This window comes from Protopterus annectens, chromosome 14.part0, assembly GCF_019279795.1.
Source record: "Protopterus annectens isolate FY-2018-M chromosome 14.part0, PAN1.0, whole genome shotgun sequence".
NCBI classification, from domain to species: domain Eukaryota; kingdom Metazoa; phylum Chordata; order Ceratodontiformes; family Protopteridae; genus Protopterus; species Protopterus annectens.
In genome coordinates, this window is record NC_056748.1 from 696,207,177 (window position 1) to 696,232,805 (window position 25,629).

Sequence of the window (25,629 nt, forward strand, 5' to 3'; positions counted from 1 at the left end):
GAAAGTTTAGCTCTATGTATGCTAGTATGCTTCACATTTATCGCATTTAGCTAAATTAAATTTTGAATATTGCAGTTACCATAATCTCTACTAAGAAAAGCATTACCATAAACTGGATGTTGAATAGATTTAATGTGATAAATATGACGCATACTATACTGGTATGACAAATAGAAAACTTAAAGAACGAATAAGTAATCATAGGTCAGACATCAGAAGGCAAATAGCTACTAATGCTTTCTATAGGCACATAGTAGAGAAAGGTGAAGACCACAGTTTTAAATTCATGATTTTAAAAGTAATACACAAACTTCTGCATGGAGGTGATATTAAACTTTTAACTGACAATGAAGAAATAAATGGATTTTAAGAATGAGACCACACATTCAACCACGTTTGAATGGGACTGTGACCTTATAACCTTTATTGAAACAATTGCATCAAAAGGTCTAATTATGTAACTAATTGTAACCATGTGACCTCTTTGAAATGTATATTTAAATATTTTAGCCGTTATCTGAATTTATTTGATTTTGTGTGCCTGAAGAAACTGAATGGCGAAAGTGTTGTAATAAAGCTACTTTCTGCAGTGGTTCTAGTGGATCTGTTTTTCTTCTTTACTTCTTTTCCAGCTTATTATTATGAGTGGAAATGGTAACTGGGAGTGCTGCACTTGATAATCTGTGCTGGTGGTAGCAGTTTTACTACCTTGGACCAGCGCAGAATATTACTAGCCTTCTCTGGAAATGTGTGTGTGTGTGTGGGGGGGGGGGTGAAGTTTAATTAAATTACAGTTATTATGGACAAGTGAACACTGGAAAGCACTGAAACTGATTGAGTGGTGAGAAAGGGATCTAGGAGATGAGCCAAAGGGACTACTCAGTAGATTGTTTGTTTTGAATCTGTTTATGGATATGGATGGTGTAAGCCCTTAGAAAAGGCAATAGCTGTGTTTAATGGTTCATAATTTGTGTGCATTTTTTATACTGTGATCTATTTAGTACCAGTGGTGTGACCAGAGAGACCATGCCCTGGTGTCCATAGCTCACACCTGGCCTGATTTTTTTTGTAGACTGTCCTTGATTTTATCTCATATTTTGTATCAGGCTAAACTGCCTCTCTTCTTCTGGAATGACCCAGTTGATGTTGCTCTCTCACTCGTACCCACTTCTAGCTCTTCCAGTGCCCAAGCCGCTTACCAGACTCCGTAAGAGTTATAGTCAGGGCCTCATCCCTTTGTCACAGAGCCAGGTCTTGCATATTAAGAGTATTTTCAAAAGAAATTAATGTCTGACTTCTGATATTAGTGTGAATTTTATTGCATAGTCATGAAGGCATTATGGATAAGCCAAAAGACACAACAACAAGTCATGAAGGCATTATGTAACATATTGGTTAGGGTTGCTAATGCTATTTATTTTTAATATAAGGATCCTAAATCAGGTGTTAGCTTCCTTAGTGGTGTACATTTCAGGCATAGACTTTCACATATGACTGTATCAGACATTGCCTTATGGACCATGCAAAAGTCACCACTTCGTAACCTGTAAGAAATGGAATATGAAAACTCTTAGCTTTTTTGTATTATTTTACTTTTCTGTTCCTGTGATTTTCCTAACAAGGAATCTTTGTACCTTTGTACATTCTTCAAACTACCTTGCTCAGAGACTTAAAACACAGCAGTATGTTCAAAAATGGGTCAGATTGGTGATGTATAAAGCAGTACAGTGGTCTCCCTGGAATGACTAGATGTGCTGTTTAAAATTAGATGGGTTGTAAAATACACTTTTCTTTGTTTTTGGTCCAATTGTTCCTTATTTCCCAGTGACCATTAATACTCTTTCATGCTTATTTTCCCCTAAGAAGTAAGCTCCCTTATAGCTCATTTGCTGTTATGCGAGGTGAATAGTGGTAGTCATCATTCTTCTTGGGGGAATTGGGGTGGGGAGGTTGTCTTTATGTCCCTGCCAGTTCTGCTGCACATGGTTGCTGTGTTCCAAGGGATGATGTCTGTTGCACAGATTTGAGAGGTAAGATGATCCCGTCAGATGATCTGTTCCTTGAAAGTAAGCGTCTTTGATAATGCTTGGTCTCCATTCACCCTAGACTTGAACCCTTCATTATTCCTGTCAGAGGTGAACAAGCTCTACTTTGTTTTTTTTGTCTCTTAACCCTTGGCCAGATGCTTCAGCACATGAACAGGTAATAAGAAACTAGGTCATCTAGTTTGTAGTCAGGCTTTTATCCTTCCATTCCACAGAGCTGGCTATGGTCTAAGTTTTGAATTATCTGCTGTTAATCCCTAGATCTTTAATAGTGTTTTTTCTTTCTTTTCTAAAGGTTTTATATGTATTCTCTCTCAAAGCATATTGACCATTTAGCCCTGCTGCCTGTGAGTTGTATGCACTCCCTTCCTCCCAATAGCCAACAGCCTCATGGTCCCCATTGGGCGAGAGTAACAGAGAAGGCAGTCATCCTGGTAACCATTGAGAAGTTTGTGCATCCATCTGTGCCTTTTCCCTTTTTACATGTTTCTGAGAGGTTGGGGAATACCCTCATCTCACTAGTTTGAGGGTTTGGCTTCACACAGACCTGTGTGCACAAACCTTTTCCTTAAATCGATACATGATTCAGATCTGGGCTCTATTTTAGTTTGGAACTGCGAGGCATCCCCACTCTCCAAGTCTAAATGATGTAGCTGAAGAGGAAGCTTGAGGAAACCACTATAAACTCACCTCAGTACATAGAGGAATAAAGCCCTATGACGTAGGCAACTTTATTTTAAGAAGGATCTTGGGCAGTAGAAAAGCTAGTCAAGGAGAAGAATGGGAATGTGCAAATCATGCTTGGCTCACCCATCTTGGAGGAAGAATTGGTGATTTCGGTCTGGCTGCATGTGCCGCTAACAAGCAGTGGCTTGCAGGTGATGGAAAGTAGCACAAGACCAAGGACTTTAGCTTTGTGCTGTCAAGCCACTGATCGGTGTTCTTGGGTAGGAAAAAATAGGCACACGGGAGGACAAAGCAGACCCTAGGGGTGACATAACTCAAGTTAGCCATGTTGGGTCACAACTCCTCTCCCCTTGGTTATTGCAGTTCAGTCGAGCTAGATTGGATAGCGCCATTGCTTTTTGACCAGGTTGGAGTTATGGTGAAACAGTTCACTATAGCTCTTCTTGTCTGCGTAATAAATTGCTTAAAGATGTTCTTCATGTTTCACTGTTGCAGTCATTACATTTGGGTAATCTGCTGGCAGGTTGCCCTCAGTTGGCCTGAATTCCAAAGTCTTGGATCCTGCGTCGGTTGCTGTCTCCTCTTCCATGACATCAGGTCATTAGGGGTATAAAACAAACAGCCGACGCCATTTTCATTAGTCTTTCTTGCCACGCAGTGCCCGAAGCAGAAGCAGTTCGCAAGTGCCGGTCGGCCGACTCCAGAAATTTTCGAATTCGAGTTTCAGAACTGAAGTCTTCACTAAAGCTGAGTACCCCGTTGGGGAAACTTTTTTTCTTGCTCCATACCGATGTCAGTAAAAGTTAATAATTGCATTACTTGTGGGAAGCAAATACCTCATAAGGATTTCCATTTATACTGTATCCCTTGCCTAGGCCCTGATCATAATGTGCCTAGCTGTCGGTTTTGTGCTAGATTTAACCAATGCACTATTAAGCGTCGGTATATCTTATAAAACCGACGCCAGCTTCAAAATCAAAGACAAAAGCAACTTCTAAAGCTAAAAAAAATTATGCATGAGCCATCTGCACAGGTCTGTATGCCCAAAAAGCAGATGATCAAAATGGCTGAAGACCTAATTACCTTGATCAGGGGTTCCCAACCCCCTCCTGATAAGAGGCCTAGGCAATACACTGATTATGAATCTTCAGATCAGGTTTCCATTTCTTCTGATTCCTCTTCTGATCAGGAATTATCTATACCACCCTATGAAGATTCTGATGCAGAGGAATCTATCCCATTTGCATCTCCTCCTGAAGGTTATTCCTTTGGAGAAACCTTGCATACTTTGAGGGAGCATTTTCGCTGGGAGAGTCCAGGTTTCTCAGAATCAAAAAAGAGGCTCAGGGATTTCCTCCTCCTCTCTCAGCATAGGCCTTTAGCCATACCTCCTGTTTTAGACATTGTGGATGATGTGTTTTCGGAGTCTAGCTTGACTCCAGACTCCTTACCTCCGGCTCCTAGCAAGCCAGACAGATATTACAGGGTTCCTGACTCTCACAAAATTTTATTTAGGAACCCTGCTGCTGACCCTGAAACAATTTCACAGGGTCCAAAAGGTGTTAAGGCCTCAACAGCAAAAAATCCTACCCCCTCTGACAGAGATTCCAGTGCACTGGATAGATGGGGAAAGAAGGTTTATACATCTGCAACCTTGGCAATTAGGGCCTTAAACTGCCAGTTTCATATGCTCAAGTATCAACGCCATGTTATGGGATTACTGAAACGGAAAATTATGTTGATTTCAGAATGAGCAGAAAATAAAGAATTGCAGGAATTATTGCATGCAGCAGAACAAGTTGGAAAGCATACTTTGCAATGTGGTTTTGATTCCTTAGAGGCCTCCTGCAGGGCCACAGTTACTGGATCTGTGATTAGGAGGCATGCCTGGCTAAAAAAGCAAAATTTACCTGATCACGTTAAAGCTAAATTGCTGGATGCACCTTTACAGCATGATAGCCTGTTTGGTATTAAGGCAGAAGAGGTTTTAAAGAAAATGGAAGACAAAGCTAAGTCTATGCAAACTGTAAAAGACTTCTTACAAGTGCAGCCACCAAGATTCAGTAGACACTGGCCTACAAAAAATTGGTCCTTTCCTGTGTCCGACAGAGCTCAACGGGGAAATCCAGGCGCCCTAAAGGTTCTAGATACCTGTCATGGGATTCTTACAGGTCAAAGCAATGGGGTGCTTCTACCTCCAAATCTGGAGGAAATAAAGCGCAACCCTACAGTAAACCGTCTCAGTGACTTCCCTCTGCCATCACCAAGCACTTATCTTTTGGCAGCACCCTTAGGGGGAAAATTAGCACTTTATGCTCAAAATTGCCAGTTAGTAACCCAGGACAAGTGGATGTTAAACATAGTATCTCAGGGATACATATTCCACTTCCACACTCTGCCAATTGCAAACGGTTGGCCAGATCTGCCAAAAAATCAATGGGCAGAGGCACAGAAACAGGTTACGTCCCTCATGGATATGGGGGCTATTCAGCCAGTACCAGAACAGGAAAAAGGACAAGGTTTTTATTCAAGACCGTTCTTGGTACCCCGAAAAGAGAAGGCCTGGCACCCAATACTGCATTTATCAATTTTGAACACATACCTGGACCTTCCAAAATTCAAAATGCTAACTTTGCAGCAGCTTCTGCCCATGCTGGGCAGAACGCTTAGCTGGTGACATTAGACCTAAAAGAGGCATACCTGCATATCCCAATAAGGGAATCGTGCAGAAGATACCTCCGCTTCAAGGCTGGCTTTATGCATTACCAATTCTCTGCTTCTTTGCACTGCCCTTTGGCTTATCTACTGCGCCCAGGGTATTTACAAAGTGCCTGGCACCAGTAATCGCATTTTGCAGACAAAGAAGTATACAAATCTCTCCTTACTTGGACGACTGTCTCATTCAAGCAGAGAACAAGGACCTTCTTCTTCAGCATTTGGTGTTTGTGAAAAGGCGTCTAACATGCCTAGGGTACACAGTAAATGAAAAGAAATCACAACTGGTACCCTCTCAAAAGGTGACATTCCTGTGTGCAAGCTTGAATACAACTGCCCAGATGGCTTTCCTCACGCCAGATAAACAAAGGCAACTGACTACTTCAAACTGATGGCAACAAAAACCCAGTTATCTGCAAGACAAACTCTGCAGGCTTTGGGGTTCATGGCATCCTGCATTCTACTGATTCCATATGCAAGACTGCATATGAGGAAACTACAGTGATACCTAAAACGTTTATGGAGTCAACATTGTCACAGTCTGGAAACAATGATTCCTCTCATTCCCTGCCTACAGCAGGAGTTTCTATGGTGGGCAAAGGCATGTCACCAAAACATGGGACAGGCTTTCACTCTACCCCCTCCCAGCAAAACCTTAAGAGACGCATCAGATTATGCATAGGGGGCCCACCTGGTGGGAAGATGCATTCAGGGCATATGGACCCCAAAACAAATGCATCTGCATATCAACCAAAAAGAGATGTTAGCTGTTCAAAATGCCCTGACAGCCTTCAAGGACTTACTTCATCCAGGACAACTACTGATAAAGACGGACAACACCATGGTTATGTGGTACATAAACAAGCAGGGATGCACGCACTCATATCCCCTTTGCAGACTAGCCATGCACTGTGGGACACAGCCTTGACTTAAGTACATCTTCAAGCTCAATTCCTGCCAGGAAAGCAAAATACTCTGGCAGACGATTTAAGCAGAAACTTTATGGACCCTCACTAGTGGAAACTAGATCCACAAGTCTTCAGCATGATAACAAAGAAATGGGGGAGCCCGGACATAGACCTATTTGCCTCTCCTCGGAATTATCAACTGGAAAAATTCTGCATAAGGACTTATCACAGACAAGCATGGAAAGTGGGCGCCCTATCCTTCAGTTGGAAAAACCTATCAGTGTACGCCTTTCCTCCTCTGCCTCTTCTTCCCAAGGTCCTACTAAAAGTCAGACAAGAGAAACCAAAGATGATACTAATTGTCCCGGATTGGCCCCGCCAATACTGGTACCAACAATCCTAAGGAATATGTCTCAATTCCCAGCTTGGTACTTGCCTCAAATACCTCTCTTACTGTCCCAGCAAAACAAATCAGATCCTGCACAATCCGCTCCAAACACTGAACCTGGCAGCATGGCGAATCATGTAGTTATTCAAACAACACCTCTCAGTAAAGCTGTGATGGATGTCATTTTGGAAGCCAGAAGGCCTAGTACTAAAAAATCTTATGCTGATAAACGAAGAGATTCTGTGCTTGGAACCAAGCACAAGGAACTGACACAGCAGAGCCAAATATTCCTCAGATTTTACAATACTTGACTGAGATGCTTGACAAAGGCCTATCTTTTTCATCAATAAAAATCCATGCCTCTGCCATCTTGGCTCATTACAACACTGAGCCACCAATCTTTTCTCATCCTTTACTAAAGCAGCATCTTAAAGGGGCCAGGAATTTAAGGCCTCCCAGAAGATCACCAATTCCTGCATGGGACCTCAATTATATGTTGGAAAAGCTCACCCTGCCTTCATTTGAACCAGCTGCTACTGCAGATCTAAAGTTCTTATCATGGAAAACAGCTCTACTCCTGGCAATTACTTCAGCAAGAGCTACAGGCCCTCATGGCTGTGGAGCCTTTCATCATATTTTACCCAGACAGGGTGTCCCTCAGGACCAATCCTTCATTTATGCCTAAGGTGGTTTCCAGTGTGGCTCTTAACCAAACTATTCATCTGCCAACTTTTTATTCAAATCCGCAGAACAAGGGGGAGCGGATTCTGCATTCCTTTTAACGTACACAGACAACTAAGATTCTACTTGAGCAGGACCAAAGCTCCAAGAAAAACTGAGCAGTTACTAGTGACATTTGCTGCAGGATCAGAGGGAAAGGCTATTTCAAAGCAGACTATTTCAAAGTGGATAAGCCACTGGATTCGTTTCTGCTACTTACACCATAGCAAACCGGTGCCCAAGGGCATTAGGTCTCATTCCACCAGGGCTGCAGCTACAGCAGCAGCCTTTCTCAGAGGGGTACCAACCAAAGACATTGTAGAGGCTGCTACTTGGAGTTCTGTTCACACTTTTACAAAGCATTATTATTTGCCTCTCTACTCTTAAGTCCAGGGCAGGCTTTGCCACTGCAGTTCTGCAGGGCCTTATAGCCGCCCCTAATGCAGTTTAGGTCCAGCCTCCCGTCCATAGCTTTGGGATTGTACCCAAATGTATTGACTTCAGCAGTGAAACATGAAGAACATAGTACAGTTGTGTACACTTACCATAAATGTAGATGTTTGAGTGTATTCACTGTTGCAGTCCAGGTTACCCGCCCGCCATCCCCCTTTTTATTCTGGAGTTTCTCTTTCCTTCACTATCTTTTACAACCTTTGTGGTGTATTTGCTTGTAGATGAAGGTAAAGTTTGTATTGTTGCATGTTTATATAGCTTATAGATATATTTTTGCTACCCATTTGGGGGGCATCTGACATCTGGGGGAAGAAACACTAATGAAAATGGCATCGGCTGCTTGTTTTATACCCCTGACGACCTGACGTCATGGAAGAGGAGACCGTAACCGACGCAGGACCCAAGACTTAGGAATTCAGGCTGACTGAGGGCAACCTGCCAGCAGATTACCCAAATGTAATGACTGCAACAGTGAATACACTCGAACATCTACATTTATGGTAAGTGTACACAACTGTACTTTGTCAAAGCATGTACTCAGTACTTTCAAACATAACTCAAGAAGCAGTATAATATGGATTTTTTCCACTAAGTCTGTAATCCTCTTACAACACAAGTTTAGTCTGGTATGATTTTTAGCATTCTGAATGTGTATGTAAAGAGCAACTTTGCTAGAAAGGAATGAAGCAAATTTCATTGTTTGGTGCAGTCTTGAAATTCAGAATGCTAAACAGGTAAAATCGTACATTGCAGCTCAGTCTTGGAACAAAGCAGAATACTGTAATGGCTTAAGTTATACAATGTTTAGTGCTGGTTTTACAGCTGAGAAACCAGAAATGAACTTTTTAGTAGCACAGTAAAATAAGTCTTTATCTTGTGTGTTTGTTTATTTTTAGGATCCTAATGCCTTTCCAAGCCATCATCCAGTCCTGGAACCAAATTCTGCCACAGTGGAGATTGTTGTAGAACTAGAAGACGACTCTACTTGTCCACAAGTATGTTGCAGCTGCTCTGTCTACATGCTCAGAATGTTAATACCAGAAATGTATTTTAGTTTGTTGACTTTGGTAGTCCAACTGAGCTCAAAGAAACCCTTTATAGCAGAGGCTCGAGGAGAAAAGCTCCATAGTTTTATATAAGGAATATTGTCTAACACAGAAACATATTTTAAACAACATGATTGATAAGTGTAGTTCAGTAAATTCAAATTATGTACACAGGAGAAATGGAATAATAAGAATTTAGAGTAATAATTACAAACTACAGCACATATGTACACCTTTGTGTTTCCTTAGAAGAACTAGGCTACATTCGGATGTGTCTGTACATCAATTTTTATGAAATATAGAAGTTAATTGTGATCATTTATGGAGGAATGCAAAATAAACAGAAATAGAATGGGTAGGTACTAGGTGTTTAAATATTATAGTGGAGTAATACTAACAGAGTTGCGGGAAATAATGTTGATAGGTAGTCCTGTTGGTTTATTAGAGTGAGAGAGGGACTGATCACATGAGCAAGTCATAGTGTTTTTTAGTTTTGTTTGAAAGGATTTTGTATTAGGTTCTAGTCTTACTTCTGGTGGGATTGAATTCCGTAGTGTGTTACTGCAACTGAATAGTGTAGCAGTTGTTAGAATTTTTTTTTTGTGGCAGTTAGAAAGGTCTGATAGGGCTCTTAAGATATCTAGCTGCTTAGCAATTTTCTGTTAAGTAATTTGATTATGAGATTTCGGTTATTTTTATGTAGTATTATTTTATGTAACGTCTTTAGTTGGTATAGGCTAAAGTAAATTTTTTTTCAGTTCCAGCTAGTAAGCTAATTTTGTAGAGCTGGACAGTAGTGAGTTTTACTTGACAGATTTGCTGTAGGTTTCTGCAAGTGTCTGCAGCTTTTTTTTTAATAGTAGTGAATGTAGAAGGAACATAGAGTGAAGTGGAAATGAGTGTTTTACTTGTACATAGCATGGTTTATGTTTAAACAAGGATCCTTTACATTCCGTCAGTCTCATTCAACAGGCATAGCTAGTGCTTGAGCCTTAAGCTCCTCAAACCATTCCCTCCCACAATGCACCTGTCATTTTAGCCCAGCTTCCTTCTGATCTTGGTTTCCACCATACTGGTAGGACATGATCTCTGATGTGCAGTTAAGTGCTCCAGTGCTTCTTTATAAAAAGTAGAGTTTTATGTAGAGGTTCTTGGTCTCTTTCAGCTGTTTAAGTAGCTAGTACTTGTCAGTGCATCTTTGGTGTCGATTTCTTCTGTGAATTCTGGGTTTTCGAGGGCCTTATTTTCTTTAACTCCTCTACCTTAGGTGCTGTGGCTGTGTAGCCTTAAGGTAGTTACTATTGGCCCCTCAAGTAATTTTCTTGTTGGTTTAGCCTGTTTAGTAGTACAGTTTGTTGTTGTGGTTGATTTTTCTGGTGTATGTTGTGTTAGGCTTTCTTTCAGATTCATGGTGCCATTTTCTTGTGTCATGGACATCAAGGGAGATGAGTTTTAAAAAGTGGTCCAAATGTGGGCACAGGATTCCTCAACAGGACAGTAATGATATGTTTGTGTTTACTGTCTGGGGTAGATCACTTATCAGCAGCCCTGTCTGATAGAAAATAGAACTCGCATAACCTCCCATCTGATATTCTGAGAAAGAGGACTTCCAAGAGAAAGCATTTGGACTCCACCTCAGAGTCTCTCATTACAGACTGTGACTTAGATGGCAGAGAGGGCCTCCCTTCAAAGTCCACCTGAGGATGTTACATTTGGCAAAGTTCTGGAGCTTGTGTGCCAAAAAGTGTAACCGTACCCCCCCGAATTCTGGGTGCTTTTCTTGAGTTGATTGTTCGATCAAGCTGGCCATTTGGAATTCAGGGTATGAGCTCGACTTGCAACTCCGTTCCAGGGAAGCCTGATAAAATATTGAGACCACCCAAGGGCAGGCAATATTGGTTGCAGAGTCCTCAGGTTGATTCCATCTTTGTTAATGCCTCCACCAAGAAGGAACTGACCAGAGATGTAGCCATGGTCCATCTGCCCAACAAAAAGTCCTGGGTGATGGACTAATTATAGAAGTGGGCATATGCATCTGGTACCTTTGCAGTCAGGGCCTTGAACTCTGCCAAACATATGAACAGACTTCAGAAGGACCTGGCCAGGCAAGGATTAGATACTCTGAAGAAACTCTAACAGTAGACTTAAGCAGCAGAGGATGACCTTGAATATGATGTACTTTACCGACCTCTTCATGTGGCTTGTGCATAAGGTGGCGTCATGGGCAGTGGGGTCTGGCATCTGCATTAGAAAATTTCAAAACATCCTTCACCAATGAGCAGTATGATGACTCATTATTTGGCCCAACTGTCAAGAAACATGTGCAGGGGTGTGAGCAGAATGGGAATATGTTGTCTGTTGTGGGAGTGAGATTTGAAAACCCAGAAAGATCATAAAATTGGGAACAAAAAGGTCCCAAATCTCTAACCTTCAGGAAGTCCAAATGTCCTTCCTGTGACTTGCCTTCTGATGGGGGCAGTTGTGGAAGGGGTGACCCCTTTAATGGGCGCAGACACAGAGGTGGTGAAGGTCGGCAGAACCAGGGATTTTGTGTGCCTTTTTTTGACTGCAAAACACAGAACCAGGGATTTTGTTTGCCTTTTTTGGACTGCAAACAGCCTTATTCCTGAAGGGCTTACCCGACTGCTTCCCCTCTGGGGACATTTGGGGCTTATATATCCGTCTATGCCCCTGTGTGGTTGGCCATCACATGAGATGGCTGGGTAAGACGGACAATGTCCAGGGGTGTTTCATATCCTTTTCCCATCCCCTTCCTTAATCTCAAGGGCTGCTACCAGAGGTTCCACCCCACCAGCTAAAAGTGTCTGACAAGAAAGTGCAATCCTTATTGGAAAAGACAGCCATCCAAGAGGTCCCACCAAGCCAGCTAGGGTCAAGTGATTACTCAAGATTCTTTTTAATTGTGAAGAAGAGCAAGGATTCAGACCAGTTCTGGAATACAGATACATGAGCAAGTTTCTGAGGAAAAACCCATTATGATTGTCACAGTAAGGGGGAGTGACTGGATATGCCCTGGGGACCTGCAGGACTGTTTATTTATTTATTTCAGTTTGATTACCGGGGAAGTCCACTGGGCCAAGAAGTGCCCATTTTCAGTGGAGGCCCGGGAGAAAAGCTCCACAAGCAATACAATGAAACATGGTTACATAAAGTTAATGGTATAATACAAGAGTAAGATTCAAACAGTCAGGAAATACATTTACATAAAATGTGCAAAAAGAGCAAGCATAATGAAGCAATACAGTGCAGAGTAAAATAACAAAAATACATAGATGTGCCAAAAAAATATATATTATTTTTTTTTTTTTAAAGTTAGAAATGTCAGGAAAATCATGGAGGTAGAGAGGGCCAGGAAGTGCAGAGTTCAGGGAAAGAGATCCCTGGAAATTATATCTGGTGAGAGCAGGAACATTTCCATTTGGATGACAGGTATTTGAGAAGTAGGGTCTTGAAGGATTCGGAGTTAGGTATAGTCCTAAGAGAAGGAGGGAGAGAGTTCCATTTTTTACCTAGAGAGAAGGAGAGTAGAAGTTGGCCGGCAGGACGTTTAGGTTTGTGGATGGAGATAAGGTTTTGGTGTTCAGATCTCAGAGATCTGTTTGGAGTGTAAGGTGGAAGGCTGTTTATTAAGGCAGGGCAAGAGTCAGGGTAAAATATTAGTTTGTGAGCTGTGGTTAGTTGGAGATAGTCCAGGTGGTTGGGAAGTTCAAGCCAATTTAGAGATCTAAGGGTAAGGCAGTGGTGAGTTGAGGTTTTGGATTTGGTTGCGAATTTAGAGATCTTATTATAGCAAGTTTCAAGTTTTGAGATGTTGGAAATAGACAGATTGGTTAAAAGGGGGGCTCCATAGAGAAGAGAGGGTAGAAGATATGTAATTGCCAGGGTGTGCCTAGAGGAGTTGGAAAGAAATTGGTTGTTTCTGTAGAGCATACCTAACTTTTGGTGGGTTTTCTTTATGTTTTGTTGAATGTGGAGATCAATTTTAGGTGTTCATCTATGGTAATGCCGAGTAGTTTAGCGGAAGGCACTACTTCTATAGCAGTGTTGGTTTGGCTGAGGACTTTGAAGGAATCTTTGTCAAAGGATGAGGAAGTTCTGGAAGGGGTAAAAATAAGAATTTTGGATTTATTAGAGTTAAGGGAGAGGTGGTTTTGGTGCATCCAGTTCTCTGTGGTGGAAAAGGCTATTTGTGTTTTAGTCTGGAGTTCAGAAAAGTTAGAGGCAGCACAAACTAAGGTGGAGTCATCAGCATATTGGATGACTGTGGTGTCAGGTATGACAGAGTGTAGATTATTTATAGGGATGTTGAAGAGCATGGGTCCAAGGATGGACCCCTGGGGGACACCGGTCGGTGTGGGCAAGAAGGAAGAGGTAGAGTTCATCCGTCTGACAGCTTGAGATCTTTCAGATAGGTAGCTGGAGAACCAGGAAAGAGTATGTGGGAAGAGATTAAGGTTGGCGAGATGATAGAGTAGGTGTGTATGGGAGATGGTGTCAAAGGCTTTGGATAGATCTAGTAGTACTGTGAATACAAGGAGTCCAGAGTCTCGGGCTCGGTTGACTGTTTCAAGGAAGGATAGTAAGGCAGTAATGGTGCTATGGCCGGGGCGGAAGCCATGTTGGGTGGAAGTAAGAAGGTGATTTTGTGTTAGGAAAGGTAAAAGCTGATGGTGGATACATTTTTCTAGAACTTTAGATATTGGAGAGAGTAGGGCTATGGGGCGGAAATTAGAGATAGTGGTGTTTTTACCTCCTTTGTGGAGAGGTAGTATGTAGGCTGAACGCCAGAGTTTGGGTACGTATGACTCATTTAAGGATCTGTTTATCAGGATACTAATAGGGAGAGCAATACCTTCAGCTGCGCATTTGAGGAAGAAGGAGGGTATGTTGTCAGGGGCATTAGAGCATGGTTTAAGATTAGATAAGAGCCTTTTTATGAAGCTGGTTGAAACTGGTTTGAACTGGAAGTTCAAGAGACATTTATTAAGGTTATTGGGTGTTGAGGAGAGGATGTTAGGTGGATTATTGTTTGGGAATGTTTTGGTTAGATTAGCTAGGGATTCTGTGAAGAAGGTGTTGAAGTGAGAACTCAATTCCTTGTCAGTTAAACTAGGGTCTGGGCAGGGATTATTTTTGGACCCTGGGTGTAGAAGGGAGTTAACTGATTTCCAAAATTGTTTTGGGTTCTTATTTTTGTTAGACTGCAGTTTACTATAGTAATTTTTTTTGTCTAAAGTGATTAGTTTTTTTACTTGGTTGCGAAGTTGGGTGTATTGGAGGAAGGAAGAAGGCAGTTTGGTTTTTTGATAATGCTTCCAGGCTTTGTCTCTGTGATGCATGATTTGTTTAGTCTCTTTTGTCAGCCAAGGAGCAGAGTTAGTTTTGATTCGTTTGTTTCTTAGAGGGGCTAAGCAATTCAGAGTGTCTAGGAAAATAGAGTTGAAATGTTCTACAGCATTGTCTAAGGGGAGAGTATTAAGGATTTGCCAGTTGATTAGTTTGAAGGTGTTTGAGAAAATTGTAGGGTTAAAGTTGCTGAGATTTCGAGTTTGAATGTACTGGTGATGAAATTGGGTGGAATTAGCTGACTGGTGAGTGAAGGCAGGGAGATGGTCACTGAAAGTATCGGGGATGGTGCCTGAGAGAATTATTTTGTTGGGATGAGAAACTAGAATCCAGTCCAGGATGGATCCAGGAGGATGGATTTTGTTAGGACGAGTTGTTGAATGGATTACTTGGGTGAAGTTGTATAGGTTAATGGATAGAGAAGGGGAAGGTGAGTTGATTTTATTCCAGTCTATATTAACGTCGCCAAGAATGTAAGTTTCATATTTTATTTCGGTTGAGGCCCAGTGAAGAATATTTTCAAGGGTAGGGATGTTGTCACCTGGGGAGATATATAGGGAGATAAAGCAGATATTCTTACGTTTATTCAGTCTGAGGAGACCAGCAGTTAATTCAGTATTTTTGAATTGTGGGGTTGGGATTTGCAGAGGGATTAGAGAGAGATGGTTAGAGTAGATTAGAGCAGAGCCTCCACCTTTTTTATTTAAATGATCATTTCTAAGGATGTGGAAGCCTGGAGGTAAGATTTCAGGGTCAGTAATATAAGGTTTTAGCCAGGTTTCAGAGATGGCTAGGATGTCTGGTTGATTATGATTTATCCAAGCTTGTAATTGGTGGGTTTTATTGTTGAGGCTCTGAGCGTTGATGGTGAAGAACTTAAGTGTATTAGGAGAGAAAGTAGAGGAGGTAGCGGAAGGGGGGGAAAGGGGTATTAGTAGAATCAACATCAGTATTGACTTAGTATTCAGGAGGTTTCGTAGCTTCTGAGTAAAGCCAGTCAGTATCGGTTCAAGGCCCTGTGCTTCTGAATTGCCACTGCTTCCTGGGTGTTCACCGAGTAAACTGTATTTACATCCCATCTCCAACTCCACAGGAGCAGTGTTCTGCCATAGTTGGATTGTTGGATCCAGGCTGCCTCAGTGATGGAATCCCTACAAGATGTCAAGGATCACCTTATCCAGATTTGTTTGTCCTTGGCCATCTCAGTCAATGTTGAGAAGTCTGAACTAAAGCCACCTCAATGCTTACCGTTCATTGGCTACCACCTGGACATGGTTCAGTGGATAGTATCAGTGCTCTGAGACAATACAGGAATTCCTTTGACACCACAGTCCCATCCCCATTTTTCCTAGTACTGCGATATCTAGGTCTAATGGCTTCTTGTATTCTAATGGCTCAATTTATTCACTATCACACGAGAGCATTACAGTGGTTGCTGCATAGTTAGTGGTCCCAACAGTTGGATTGGTCGGGGGAGGATGGACCAAGGTCTTTGGAATGCTTTAGAGGTCAACCTTCATATCAGTATAGTGGAGATACTGGAGTTCTCCTGGCATTGCAAGAGCTTTAAGAATTCATGCCTTAGGATGCAGTTTCCATCCAGTCCGACATCATGACAGTGGTGTGGTACTTAAACAAGCAGGGAAGGACCTGGCCCTACCAACTGTGTTGGGAAGCAGTGAGAGTGTGGCAATGGGCAATGGATTTGCACCACTTTCTAGTGGCAGTGCACGTTTCTGAGAAATCCCAGCTGTATTGCAGACAGGCTAAGCAGGACAGTTCTCATGACTGATGTCTCAGTCTAGCGGTGGCTGAAACCATTTTCAAGTATGGGGCAATCAGTGTTGCCATCTCTTTGCATTTCCAGTTAACACAAGTGTACTTTGCCTTGATCCCTCAAGATGGGCAGTCCCCAAAAGATTCTGTAGTTGAACAGTGGCCTCTCTGGGATTACTCTTTGCCTACCCTCTAATTCCCCTAATTACAAGAATCATCCTATAAAAAGCCTATGGTGCCAGAGCAGTGGTCATTCTCATTGCCCATTTATGGTTTACACAAATTTGGTTCCCTCTACATGGGCCTCATCTGAAGAGGCCTCCTTGGCTTTTAGATTCGATTTAGGATTTTCAGTCTCTGATCTCCAAAATCTAAAACTAACTGCTTGATTCCTCTAGTTCCAGTGACTGCTGTGAAGTCTGCCTTATCCTAGAATGTCATAAGGATTCTATCCACATTCCAAAAGGACTCCATGCAGAAGCTTACCTTAATAAATGGAAGTGTTTTTTACCCTCAGCTGCATCTCATCAAATTGATCCTTTAGAGGCCTCTCTTCATTATTTCTTGCAGTTTCTGGTATTTGTATTTAATGAAGGGCTAGTTTCTTTTTTTTTTTTTAAACACCTTTATTGAATTAACACATAGGCACATTTACATTCATATAAAACTAATCAAACTGTATTAACAAGTTAAAATTAACAAACATTATGCTTCACATGTATTTCTATATATCATATAACCTAAGCAACATTACATAATTATTCAGTTCCTGCTCCCTTTTTTAAACAAGAAACATCTTTATTAAACCATCACTTACAACATAAGCAGTCATGCATTTATATAAATGAAAACAAACCACACCGACACATTCCTAGTTGCAAGCATTTTACATCACAAACCATACTGACACTCCCAAACATTGTACATCACTTATCTACCCAATCATTTTCAGTCAAACATTACATAGCTCATTTAAGTCCTGCCTTCTTTTAAACCTCATTCCTCATCTGTATGTAGTGTTCCCAGATTTCCCATTTTTTCCTATGTAGTTTGTTCCAACCTTTTTCTAAAGATTTCAATTCCAGTTGTTTTATCTCCGTTACTATATTCACTACTTCTAATATAGTTGGTTTAGATATTGATTTCCATTTTCTAGTAATTGCTTTTTGGCAGCCACCATAATTAGAGACAACAAGGCCTTACCGTGTCTAGGTAGTTCCGATTCTGCATCATAGCTCAGAAAAATCATCTCTCTCGTCACACCAATCTGCCCACCCAGCATCTCCGACAGTGCATTGCGCAGGGAATTCTTAGTTTTCCAACTCACTGCACTCCCAGAAAATATGTTCCCAATTACCTGTTTCTTCCCAACACACTTCCAACATTTACAAACTCAGTAAGCAGAATAAAAACTAAAATGAACAACAGATGCAGGGTGGTATCCAACGAGACTGAGCCCGAATAATGAAAAAGTTCTTTACTCAATCCAATGATCAAAATGAAGTACAAATACACAGTCACAGTTTAAAAATGATAAAACAACAAGTTAAGCGCTTTCGTCAATATTCAGACTTCTTCAGAACAGTGAATTGCTGGCTGATAATTCACTGTTCTGAAGAAGTCTGAGTATTGACGAAAGCGCTTAACTTGTTGTTTTATCATTTTTAAACTGTGACTTTATATGTATTTGTACTTCATTTTGATCAGTGGATTGAGTAAAGAATTGTTTCATTATTCGGGCTCCGTCTCGTTGGATACCACCCTGCATCTGCTGTTCACACTTCCAACATTTGCTATCTACCTGAGGAAAAATTCTCTGGAGTCTACTTGGGATATAAAAAATATCTGTGTAAATATTTCCAAGCAAAAATCCTAAATCTTCTAGATTTTGGTGCATACTTGGGAGATGTGCATATATATCCTCTCATTGTTTCTTTGTGAATTGCTTATTCAATCTATTCCTAATCCTCTCTAACCTCCTCTTATTGATTGATTCTTATAGTTAGCATGCAATATTTTATATGCTGTACTACTTATTCATTTTTTCATAGCAACTTATGTTCTAGATTCTTCTAAAAACACTACCAGTGCTGGTCTTTCATTTAGGACCCCCCCCCCATTTCTTTTTCTTTGCCTTCCCTATCAAGGATTGATAAGAGTATAGGCAATCTGTAACCTGCAGTCCAAATAAATTCTTGGCATCTTCCCATTCTGTCATCTTTCCCTCTCTAGTTATTTGTCCATTTGTTCGCAGTACCTTGTTTCCTTTGCCAGTTTTCTCCAAAAATTCCAACCCCCTCTTGCCTATTGTGTATATCCCTAATTGCAGTCATCTTTATTGGCAGAATCTCCTTTCTCCATTCCTGTGTTGGCTTAATTCTTAGAATACTTTCTGCTACTTTATGAATATATTTTGTATGATTATTGTTATTCTTAAAGATCTGCATCCGAAATCCCAGTCGCTCCATGTTTCTTGAGCTTCCCCCATTTCAACATCATACCTTTCCACTTTGAATTATAGTTTTCTGCTTGTGCTATGTAGAGGAACATTAACTATGTAGCTTTGAAATGCCCCTTTAAATTGGGTAATCCCAATCTGCCGTGTTCTACTGGAAGAATCAGTTTATCCCACTTGACTGTTTGCCATTTTCCCCTCCTAGATAAAGTCCCTTCAGCTCTTTATTAATTGCTATCCACAACTTCTCTTCTGGTTGATAAAAATGTACCTGACTTGTATATTAGACTAAAGGGATGTAAAACATTTTGACTGTTTATATCGTACTATCCATATCCATATAACAAAGCTTCCATTTTCTCAGTTTTTGTATTAACCTTTGTTTAGTCTCTTCCTACATATCCTTAGCTGCCGCACCAAAATTATTTTTAATCCATACTCCTAAATACTTTTATCATGACCCTATAACTAAGGATATTGCTGAACCAGTTTGTGTGTGGGTACATAATTTACCACTATTGCCTTTGTTTTAGCTTCATTAATTTTGTATCCTGAAAAGATTTGAAACTGTATCAAAATGTTCCACAATACTGATGTCTCTTTCTGGTTTTGTCAGGCATAAAATATAATCTGCAAATAGTCAGCTTTTCTTGACTACCATTCCAGTTATATCCTTGAATTTCTGAGTCCCTTATTTTCTTTGCTAGTGGTTGTAAATATAATGCAAATAAAGGGAAAGAGGACACCCCCTGCCTGGTTCCTCTGCTCAAGCAGAAATTATCAGAAAGGACCTCACCCACTTTAATTTTCACCTCCGATCCCTCATACATCTTCCTAATCAACCTTATAATTTTTTCAGGAAATGCAAATGCTTCCATTGCCCTGCTCATAAATTCCCAGCTTACTCTGTCAGATGTTTTCTCTGCATCAAGACCCACAAACAACAATGGTACTTTTACATTCTGCTTCCCTGTGGATCATCAGTGTTCTGTTAATGTTGTCAAATGTTTGTCTCCCCTCCACAAAACCACATTGATCCATATCTGTCAATTTTGGCATTCCTTTTGTCATTCTTTTAGTCTTTACAGACATATGCACACATTATAATCATGTTTTTAGTATTGAAATGTGTCTGTATGAAGCCAAGTCCGATGGATCTTTACCTTCTTTAGGTATTACAGCTACCACAGCTTGCTTCAGGATGTTGGTACTTATCTTAAAATACTGTTAAACAAAACCTTCTAGGTAGTTATCATTTTTTTCTGTCCTGGCTAAAAAACTTCCACAGGAATACAGTCTGTTTCTGGGAACTTTCCTGTAGATTGATTATACATCACAATTTTTATCTCATCTGTTCCTATTCTAACCATTAGTAATTGAGCCTCATCTACCTCTAACCTTAGCATATTTAATTCTTCCATAAACATTTTCATTTTGTATTTTTTCTTGATTTCCATATTTCTCTGCTTTATATAGACACTCATAGAATTTCCCAAATATTTGTAATACCTCTACAGGATCTTTTGTTACCTTCCTTATTATAGGCTCCCTAAGCTTGGCGACCGACCTTTCTACTTTCTGTTGCCTGAGTCGTGGTGCTAAAAGTTTTTGTGCTCTATTGTTATCATCAAAAAGCAGTTGCTTAACAGCAGTCTTTCTAAACTTGTGCATATTGTCAAGCTAATCCCTTACTTTCTCCTTGGCATTCTGCAGTTGATCCACTTCTTGTTCTGTGAGATTTCCCCTATTCTGCAAAACTTTAACATTTGCCAGTCCCTCTAAATATTTCTTGTTACTTCTTAAACATAGCTCCCTTTGTTTTATTTCCGCCTGTTTTTAAACTCCACCTTAATTGTATTCCACTCCCTAGCTATATTTTCAGAAGAAATTTCTATCTTCTCCAATAGTTCCTGAATAATCTCCACTACCCATTCCTTAAATTCCTCTCTTTTCAACAGATAGGTGGGAAAGCACCAGTATCTCATTTTTATTTCATTACCCTGTGTTTTTATTTTACAGGTTCATAGGTTGGTACTAGGCTATCGGCCCTAGGGCCTATACAAGCCTAGCCATAACAATTCCCTGGATATTTCTCCCCACAATATTTACTTCCCTGGACCCCTGTCTAGCAGGGTGACTGACATGATCCCTGGGGTGAATTTCCTATCTCCAATCCAATCATCAAGGTTCCTTTTGAAGAGGGCCAATGAGGCGCTCTGCTTGACATGTATGGGCAGTCTATTCCAGAGTGTGGGGAGTCTCTGGGTCAGGAACCTATCCCTCCAGCATGTTTTGTTCATTCTGATGACAAGGTTTAGATCCCTGGAGCATGTGGCTCTGAGGGATTGGGATTTCTTTAAGTGGAGCATGTCCAACAGCTCAGGGTTTGACATGCCCTTGTATATTAAGCAGAGATTGCCTCTGAGTAGACGATATGTCACAGAGTATAGCTGGAGTATTTTTAGACGGTCAGCATATGGCATCTGCTTTAGGCCTGTGATTCTTTCCCTGTCATCTCATCAATTAGTCTAATACTAAAACTATAAACACAAACTTACCTATGGTAAAACATCAGTTATACCTAACTACAGTAAAGTTATTTTAAAAGATAAAAGGAAAGAAGAAGAAGGAAAAAATAAAATAAAAATCAAATTTCTAACTCATTCTATTTTTTGATAAAAATTAAACTTTTTAAATTTTTAAGTTTTTTTAGTATGCTATAGCACATAAAGCATTTAAAACATTTAAACTGGGTGATAAGCGCTAATCTGCCAGGAAAGTTCTTAACTCTTCAAGTTTTAAGGCACCTCAACCACCAATTTAGTTGGAGCACTTGGTGGTCAATAACAATACAATAAAAAGTGTGCCCAGGGAAAAAGAAAGATTGTGTTTCAAAGGGTTTTTTTCGTTTTGGTTTTTTTCCTGTTAAAGTTGTCTATATACGCCTCTCCTCTTCTCAGTTTGCCCCGTCTGCCTAAATGAAAACGCTAGCAAAACTGACACAGAGCCAGGTAACTACCCACTTTTGGAATAACAGTAAGTCTGCTTTAACTTAAGTAAACAACTGTTCATGTTAGATTCCAAGATAAAACCACAATAGTACCACAAGTACATCACAACACCACAGTACACATGCCAGGAGAGTCTAGATCACAGAGTCTAGAGCCTTCACAGAGTTTTTTTTCTTTAGTACCTTTTATTAGATCTTACAACTTTGATCCCAACCAAAATAGGTGACCTTAAAAAGAGTGTCACCTTTTCCTCCCAAGAATAAAAACTATGAATAATTAATACAGTAGTTGGTAATAACAAAAGTTAAAAATACTCTAGAGGATTTAAAGGGTTAAAGTCCTCAGTGGGTAAGTGTAAGTCTAAGTCCTAAGGTGACCCAGTGACCCAATTAGTCAGTAGTGAACATAAAGTGGTAACATTAGTCAGTAAGGTAACATAAACCACTAATTCACTAATGATCCAGTATTTTTGTTTTTAGCATATGGCATCTGCTTTAGGCCTGTGATTCTTTTAGTGAGGTATTTCTGTGGCCTTTCCAGCTGTTGCAGATGTCTTGTAAGGTGCATACCAAATGGGGCATTATACTCTATAAATGATCTAATGAGGGATGAGTACAGTGGGACAGTGACCTCCTTTTTACTGGATGAAAAGCCCTTAGTGATGAGGTGTGCCACATAGAAGGATTTCCTGACTGTTGTGGCAATGTGGTTATCGAAGGTGAGACCACTGTCCACCTGTGTCCCTAAGTCTTTCATCACACTTTTTTATGTTTAGCGTACTGCCACCTATGTGGTAATTCATGGGTACATGTTTTTTTCCAAAGGGGATAACTATACATTTCTTGGCATTAAGCTTGAGCCCATGGCTCTGGCACCAGGCATCTTTCTGTAACGCCCTTTTGTAGAATATCCACATCATTTGGGGATTCAATAATGGCTCCCAGTTTGCAGTCATCTGCGAACTTTGTTAGCCAGAGTCCCTTAGTGTTGGCCTGTACTTCAGAGAAGTAAATGCCAAACGAGTGGTCCCAGGACTGAACCCTGAGGTACTCCACTTGTCTGGAGCTGGATTTGGAGTTGGCTACTTTTACAGTCTGGGTTCTGTCAGTAAGCCAGTTGGCAACCCATTGAGTGACGTACGGATTTATGCCCAGCTTAGTAAGTTTATCTATGATTCCAGAGTGGGGGATAGTGTCAAAGGCCTTGGCAAGGTCCAGATAGGCTGTGTGGACCACCTTACCCTCGTCCACCGCTCTGGTGACTGATTCGAAGAAGTCAGTCAGGTTCAGGAGACAAGATTGGCCCTTTGCAAACCCAAACTGGATGTGGTCCAGTGTTTGAAGGTTGCTAATGTCTTTGTTTATAAGTTCCATGATAATGCGTTCCACTCAGTGGGCACGAAACCTGAGGTGAGGCTATGATTAAACATGACACTTAGGTGGGGTGCAAGTTCATTTTGTAGTTCATGTAGTACACAGCCTGGGATGTCATCTGGTCCCATGGATGCTGTATTCTTAGCTTTGGAGTGTGCGATTTCCACCTGTGTGGCCGTGATTACCGGAGTTTGTCAATCTTTTGGTATTGAGATGGGCCCTTTAGGGGGTGAGAGGGGAGTGAAGTTGGTACTAAATCGATCTGCCAGGATATTGGCAATATACTTGGGATCAGTATATTTAATGCCATTCTGTTGTAGCTCCGAGCAGATCTGAGCATTGCCATTTAGATTCTTGACATAACTATAGAATGCCTTGTGGTTGTCTTTGGAATCTTTGGCAATTTTATATTGGCTTTTGAGGATTTTATGAGGGATCTCAGCTTCTTACTGAGGCTGGTGGTGGAGTTTTTTGCATCCTGGGATTTTCCTCTTTTCTGCAACAGTTTCTTCCTTCTGTTGTATAGTTTGTTTATAGCAGGGAACCACCAGATTGGCTTCCTTTTTTTGGAGGAGAGCATCTTGGTTGGTTCTATTTGGGATGGCACGATTCATGCACGAGTGGATGTTGTCGTACAGTGCCTTAGTGTAGGATTCTGCAGTCGAACTTTCAGATGCCGTCTGCATGGGTATCACGAAGTTTGTCACTTCTAACTTCAGTAGCATGAAGTTGGCTTTGGAGAAGCTTTTTTAAGGAGGTTTCTTTACTGGGGGGGGTGGGGGTGGGATGTGGATGTCAAGGGTGATTTGCTTATGGTCAGACCTGACCAATGAGGGGGTGACCACTGGTGTGGAGCATCTATCTCCCATGTTGGTAATGACCAAGTCTAGGATATTGGAGCCCCTGGTGGGACAATGGGTTAGTTGTTACAGGGTGTTGGAATTTATGAATTCCAAGAACCGTTGGGAAAAGGAGTTGGTACCCGAGTAGTTTTCCCAGTTAATGGCAGGGTAGTTGAAATCACCCAGTATTAGAGTGTTTGGTTGTATCTTAATATTTTCCAGTATGTTTAGAAAGGTGTAGTGAGAATCTTGGGGCATGCTGGGGGATTTGTAGCAAGCTACAATTTGGGTTGCAGTCTTACCTAGTGTTAGTTGCACCTGGAGAATTTCAGATGCATTGTGTTGGGCAACTAGCCTGGAGTAGTGAATATCCTTAGTGAATATGGACACTTCTCCACCTTTAGTGTTTCGGTCTTGGTTTTGTGGCCGAAAAGTGTGTTAAGAGATGTAGCCTGGTATTGCAGGGGTGCTCTCTGGTGCCCTTGAACCAGGTCTCAGTTACTGCACAGATATCGATGTTCTCCATTTTTAAGAGTGCGTCGAGAGAGTGCATTTTGAGGTTTAGACTTCTAGCATTGAGTAGCATTACCTTCAGATTTTGCATGCTTGTATCTGTTATGGTGGTGGTTTTGTCCTTTGAACCTTGCCTAAAAAAGGCACTATAGGGGTGGCAAGAACTTTTAGCCAGTAACCTGAATCCCAGGGGTGACAGGTGCAGACCATCTCTGGCAAAGCATCGTGGTTTGTCGATCATGTCTTTCCAGGCAGACAGATACTGGATCCCCTTTGAATGACACCAGAAGCTTAGCCAATTGTTGAGGTCAGTCATTTTGTTCTTATACTGTGGTATCATTCTGGGCAAAGGCAGGATGCTACTCAGGGCTAGGGTCATACCTGCTTGGGCCACATGATCCGAGAGCTCTTCCATGTCTCTCTTCATGTAGTCTAGGGAGGTATGTCTCAAGTCATTCACTCCAGCATGGACAATGACAGAGTCATATTTATACTTGTGGAGTGACTTGAGTGCATGTGTTATGTGGCGGATTCTGGCACCCGACAGACAGCTGACTGTAATTTTCTCCTTGTTCAGCCTGGTGAGTGGGACATCAGTGTGCTTGACTATAGAAAGACAAAGATGAAGGAGGCAAGGTGCTGACCAAAACTCAGAACCAACAAAAACAAAGCACCAGTCCTTAGAGGTAAAAATAAATAAACCATGGGAGACGAAAACGCCTATTTTTTATACATTTGGCATTTATGTGTATGTGAATAAACGGCTGTTCATTCCAACCATTGCTTTATTTATTTTTACCTCTAAGGACTGGTGCTTTTATTTTTTGCCTGACTAGAGTCACCTATGACTTTGGGTGGTACACTGGTGGTGTGAGATATGTGTCACTTTGGTTGTGACTGGTGTTTGTTTGCGCTTCAGCTTCAGAGATCCTTGTTGCTTGGGCAGGTTAATGTTAAGGGCCTCCGCATATGTGGATTTAGTGTTGCTATGTGTGGGTGTTGATGGTGTGGGTTTTGAAGGGCTATGAGTTGCTTGAGGTGTAGTGCAGGTGTTAACCTTCTCCTCTTGACTGTCTAGCACAATCTTGGCCGGAGAGAGCTTTGCTTCCAGTTTGGCTATGTAAGTGCATCTCTCGCAGGTTGTAGTGTTGGGTGGTAGGAGGAGAGGGTTGTCTGTGTACATGAAGCAATTGCCGCATTGCCACAGTATGCCCAGACTCACCAGGTGGACAGGAGAAATCACCGGAAGCTGACCCTTGGACATGGCTGTTTAGGTGCTTTTTTTGTAAAGTATAAGAGCTGTTGTCCCTTACCTTTGCAAAGTACTTTG

The 25,629-nt window shown here is 41.2% G+C and overlaps 1 protein-coding gene across 1 annotated transcript in view; it reads left to right on the forward strand.

Moving 5' to 3' along the window:
* The window catches only part of THAP3 (THAP domain containing 3), a 396,679-nt gene that overhangs the window by 252,659 nt on the left and 118,391 nt on the right, over nucleotides 1–25,629 (forward strand). The window contains exon 3 of the mRNA XM_044056432.1: nucleotides 8,813–8,911. Within this exon, the coding sequence (XP_043912367.1) occupies nucleotides 8,813–8,911 (99 nt within the window). The remainder of the gene's footprint in view (nucleotides 1–8,812; nucleotides 8,912–25,629) is intronic.